The sequence below is a fragment of the Beta vulgaris genome, chromosome 3 (assembly GCF_026745355.1).
Source record: "Beta vulgaris subsp. vulgaris cultivar EL10 chromosome 3, EL10.2, whole genome shotgun sequence".
NCBI classification, from domain to species: Eukaryota; Viridiplantae; Streptophyta; class Magnoliopsida; order Caryophyllales; family Amaranthaceae; genus Beta; species Beta vulgaris.
The window spans coordinates 46,899,947-46,905,456 of record NC_079204.1 but is presented as its reverse complement, the minus strand read 5'-3'; the positions used below and the strand labels follow the sequence as shown (position 1 = coordinate 46,905,456).

Genomic DNA, 5,510 nt, shown 5'->3' with positions numbered 1-5,510 from the left:
TCTGGCATAATTTTGTGTTCAACAACTTTAATTATTTGAATCAACCTTGTTTATTTTTTCCGAATATCTACTAGTTTTCCTCCTCAATTGAAGCCTACGTATTGGAGGAAATGGATGGGGTGGGGGAAGGATGTTGGTTGGGTGGTTAGGGCCAGGGTTTAGGTTAGTTAATTAGGGTTAGGAGGAGATTATGGATTAATGACTAATGAACATTAACGTCGTTAATCATTAAGGACAAGTGAAGTATTTTTAGAAAAGTGAAGAGTATATTGTGAATTTGAAAACTTGAAAGGATATTCGATACAAAAAAAAAAATTATGAGGGGTATATAGTAAAAAACCGAACATTAAAAAATACAAGGGTACCAAGAGGTTCGAAACAAGGAAAAAGATACCAATTCTCTACTCTCTACTCTCTACTCTCTACCCTCTACCTACTCTCTACTCCAGTGGCGGATCCAGGAATTGCGACACGTGGATTCGAACTTATTCAAATGTAGAACCAAAACTAGCCTTATATGCCGCATGCAATATTAATACTTATACTGGTTGATTGTATTTTGACTTGGTAAATTGAGAAGGAAAGCTAGAAAATGGAGTATTAAGAAACAAGGAAAAAAACCAAAGAAAAAAAAACATAAGTTGCAATAATAATTAAAAAAAGCATTAGGAAACATGGAAAAAAACCAAAGAAAAAAAAAAGACACAAGTTGCAATAATAATAAAGAAGGGAAAAAAAACACAAGTTGCAATAATAAAAAAGAAGGAAAAAAAAAAACACAAGATTCAGGGACTTGATCCTGCGACCTTGCACACCAAGGTGCTAAGATTGACGCTGCCAGCTGCCAGACCACTGAGCCATAATGCATGAGATTTTATTATTTTGTGCGCGTTTTGATATAGATTGTTTTTCTTTTCCTTTAAACTCCAGTTTCTCCCCAGGATCCGCGTGGGTTCAAATGCTCTACTCTCTACTCTCTCTCTTCCAAAGCTTAATCTTCTCTATGTTAGTGACTTAGTGTTCCCTTTCTTCCATTCCCAGTTTCTTTTTTCTATATAAAAAGTTCCATTTTCAATTTCGTTATTTCCGATTCAACTTACTTCTCGAGAAAATAAATTGAAGAATTTTTTCGACGGTTCCCAAAAATTGAAGGTTTGTTCTGGACGCATTTTACTATATATTATAAGTTCTTTAGATTTTAAGTTTGTAGTTTAAAATTGAATATTGGAGTAAGAAATGTTCAGTTTCAGTTCACTAGAATGCGAGCTTATATATATTAAAAAAAAAAGGGTCTATATTTTACTGGTAAGAGTGAAATTCTTTAGTTATTGTATTCATATACGAAATTGATTGAATTCATATCCGAAAGTAGTTTTGCTTAATTGGTAAACAAATGAGGGACTTGGCTGAGTTACTGTTGATTGGTAAATTTTTTTGGGAATTGGTAAATTTTTTTGGGAATTGGTAAATTAGCTGATTTTATGCCCATTTTTTTCTGGTAATTTGGTCATATTATCTTGTTAGTGTGGATGAAATGTTTTGGAAGTTGTTCAAGATTTGTCATTGGTAACATCTGTTATTTTGTGCTGAGTGGTGCTTATTTGCTGAATTGATAATTTATTACTGTATATGTGTAAGTTTTAAGTATCCGTTGTCTGATTCAGTTAATATTCTGCAGTTTTAGAATCTTCAAACCATATAAGAAGGAATGTTGTGTCGTATGAGATGCTTTATATATATGTCACACAATGTGATATTCACATATTTTTGTTTCTGTATCTTTTTATGATTGTAAGGAATGTTGAATCAAGAAGTTGAAAAGAGCTGGATATAGGGTATGCAAGGATCAATCTGATACGTGCGTGTCCGGCCATTTCACATTTTCGAAAAAGATTTATTGTACGCTGTTATCATGAGTTTTCTCTGTTTGCCCTCATCTTTCTTATTCCCATCAACCTGCCAACAGCCTCTACTTTCTAATGGATTAAGACTCAATTCGAATTACCTTTCTCAGTCTTTTCATAGCCGATGTGTCTGTCCTGTTCCTTTTGTTAGATTTTCATCTAAGTTTCATGGATCAAATATTCGTCATTCATTTGTCTGTGCTGCGACTGCACCAGAAGAAGAAGGGGTGGTTGCTGTGATGAATTTTGATGAGCTAGCTGAGAAAGATTGGTCGTTTCTTGAATCTGATTCTGATAGCACAGTTTCTAAGGAAGAATATGCCAAAAGGACTGACCAAATCATCTCTGCTGGAAATGTTGTGGCGACCTCAAAGGTCCTGGTTTCTCTAGGTTCAGATGAATTTGTTGATCGGTTGATTGACTCGTCTCCATGCCAACTTTTGCTCATTGTTCACGAGTCCCTTCTATCACTTGCATGTATAAAAGAGAGGCATGACAAAGTTAAGTGTTGGCAAGGAGAACTAATTTTTGTACCTGAAAAGTGGGCACCCTTGGATGTTGTTTTCTTGTATTTCTTGCCGGGTTTGCCTTTCACACTTGAAGAGATCTTCAAAGCACTTGCCGTTCGCTGTTCACCAGGTAATCTGTTTGTTGACGAGGTCAACCTGTGCGCAAAAACTTTTTGGGTTGTTTTAAACATCAAGTTCAAGACTTAGTTCGCCTAATTTGGGATTTGTTTCAGTTCACCTTAATTGTTGGAAATGTTAAGGTTCCCACACTAAAGTAGTCTTCTAACTTCACATAATGAAGTGTTCATAAGTTATTTTGGATCCTAGTTGGTTTATTGCCATTCATAAGTGTTCAAAAGTCATTCTGACGAGCTATTAAAAATGCAGGTGCAAGGATAGTAATTAGCCATCTCCAAGGCAGGCAGGCTTTGGAGCAGCAGCGGCAGCAATACCATGATATCATTGTTTCCGACTTACCAGATAAGATCACTTTGGAGAAGGTTGCATCTGATAATTCATTTGTGATGAAGGAATTTGTTGATGATCCAAGCTTTTACCTCACAGTCTTGGAGTTCAAGACATGAATATTTTGTCCTTTTTTGTGACGGAGGATTATGCTGAAGCTTTTACATGGCAGTTTTGGAGTTCACGCCATGAATTCAATGAGTGAAGTGCAAAGCATGAAAGCTTTACCATTGCTAAATATGGATATTGCGATTTATATATATTACTTTAATTTATGCAGTCCATTCGCCTTTTTTACTGACAAATATTCTTCATAATCAAAATTTATTCAATAGAAAACCTGTCATCTTATTGTGTGTCCATGGGCACACATTAGACAAATCGTTTATAATATGCTTTTACATCAGTCAAGTACAGCAAGATTTTGGTATTCCTTTCCTGAGAGAGTTATTCTCATTACATCCTCTGCTGTGGTTACTGACTTGATATCCTCAGATCTCCAAACAGCACCTTTGTCCAGGAAATAAGCAAACAAGCTCTTCGAGAAACCATTGATTGTCAGCAATCTGTTATAAAATGCAGCCCTGATTGTGGGAGGAGAAACATTGAAGCCCTTGATGTTCCAGAACACGACCTCAGGTACCTGATCATACCCAAATTTCTGGTAATTCTCCCAAACAGCTCTGTAATTCCATCCCCAGCTGTTGTTAACTGCTTTTCTGAAGTCCTTATTGGTAAAAACAAATACCCTCTGCACCATTTTCTCTTTATTAAGTTTCTGTTTTACTCCCACTTGTAGTACTTGATTAAGAATAGTCTCGATGTTCACTCTCTTTGTACATTTCAGTTGTTTGATGAAATTGAACTTCGATGGAAGATCATCTCCTTCAATCTTGTAAAGCTTGGGAGATTCCTGGAAACCATAAACAGTTCCCTTCCATGAGCTGCTACTCAGTTCAGAAATCAACAACCCCATCGAGATGGAAACGTTTCTTGTCCTCTCTTCCATTTCGTCTGAGATGTCACATACAGCAAGTGAGTTACTCAGTTTCCCTCTAGTGGAAAAGGCTTGCACCATATTCTGCCATTCTAACTCTTTCTGTCCAATGTTCTCTTCCTTTAGAGAAGCTATGATACTGAGAGGAGTTGAAAGAAAGGATTGACCATTAGCCTTGAGAATCATTGCCTGTATGATCTTGTAATATTTCAGCTTGCTTCCAGTGTCCTTCATCTTCAACATCTTCTGGTAAGCCTTCTTCATGAAGATCAAGGTACAATCTTGGAATTGTTTATCGCCTCCACGTCTTCCTTGTTTTTCAATATCTAATGCCATTCTTAGAGGTCCTAGAATTTCTTTCCTCAGTCTATTACGGACCCGGTAGACATAATGAACATCCTCGATCCCTTCGTAATCCCGGCCTGATTCCCGAGGGAAAACCTTCTTGGCAATACTCTCACACAAGAGTGTGTGCCTATCATATGAGGAATCAATGGATGGGCAATCTCTTGCTGCAAAACTCAGTATCTCATCATTTCCAGACTTGAGTGTTTCGAGATCCGATCTTAAGAGATCAGCAAAAAGATCAGACACACGTTCATGGAGGAAGCGGTAGGCTGGATCCTGTACATATTTACACACCGCTCTCCTCGCAGTCTCCATCTTGTCATGTTCTCTTTCTCCTTTTAATGAAGAAGGTGGAGATGATCTCTTACAACTCTCTGTAGACTCTCTCTCATTGACTATCCTGCAGAGGATCTCAGAAAAATCTCTCAAGGACCCAAAACTAGCCAATTCCCTCACATTACAAGCAAGGGTTAATGGGTGGTTTTTGTGAAGCCAAAAAGCTGCCACATAAAACCCCTCATTGTAGGAATCTCTCTCTTCTCTGAGAGTCCTTAGGTAGCATATCAGCTTTAATGTGGTTAAGGGATCATACTCCCAAGACTGTTTTAGCTGCTTAACCAGGTTTTCTGGTGGCGTTTCCGGGTTTATGGTAAAGAATAACTGAGCACAAGGGTTTTGTGGGACTGATAAAGGCTGTTTTTTGGTAGGATTTGGTGGTTTTCCGGCAGGAAGTGGTAGTGATATTCGACATTCTCGGAGAATTGGTGGACCTATTAATTGCATAGCTTTATGAGGAGATTGATTTTGTGCTTGTTTTCCCCCCTATTTATAGAGCTAGTTTCCTTGGCCCCTAAGTCGAAGTTTTAAATTTGTTTAGGATAGATGCGATTTGGGAGCCTTGAATGCAGTAATTTCTTTCTATTGTAATTTTCCCGGATCCATTTCTCATAATTCTGACCCAATCTCTTGCTTCCCTCCCAAGAAAACATAAAAAAGTTAAATTCTAACCTTTTTTTTAATAGAACAAATGCGAACTTTTTTGGCTCAACAAAATTGTATTCTTTTTTCTTTTTGAGGAAAGAAAATCGTGATGTACATTAAGCACTTCTAAAATCATGATTCAAATTTGAATTTGAATAGCTAACCCACTTATTATAGGTGAGTTACATTAAGCACTTTTGATTTTGTGTATGTCGGTCAAATTTTTGGAAGATGTGAAAATAATTTTAGAAAAAAAAATCTTTTTATATATTGATTAAAAAGGTATGGCATGTAACCAGTGTGAAA

General features: G+C 36.9%; 2 protein-coding genes across 2 annotated transcripts; one reads left to right on the top strand and one right to left on the bottom strand.

Annotated features, from left to right (window-relative positions):
- Positions 1-945: 945 nt before the first annotated feature.
- Positions 946-3,157, top strand: LOC104906764 (hypothetical protein). Its single transcript, XM_010695565.4, has 3 exons — positions 946-1,152; positions 1,797-2,543; positions 2,801-3,157. The coding sequence occupies exons 2-3, from the start codon at positions 1,913-1,915 to the stop codon at positions 2,995-2,997; spliced, it is 828 nt and encodes a 275-aa protein (XP_010693867.2). The 5' UTR covers positions 946-1,152; positions 1,797-1,912; the 3' UTR covers positions 2,998-3,157.
- Positions 3,158-3,281: 124 nt separating this feature from the next.
- LOC104906765 (hypothetical protein) lies at positions 3,282-5,006 on the bottom strand. The gene has a single exon (XM_010695566.3). It carries the CDS (start codon positions 5,004-5,006, stop codon positions 3,282-3,284), a length of 1,725 nt encoding a protein of 574 aa, XP_010693868.2.
- Between the last annotated feature and the right edge of the window lie 504 nt (positions 5,007-5,510).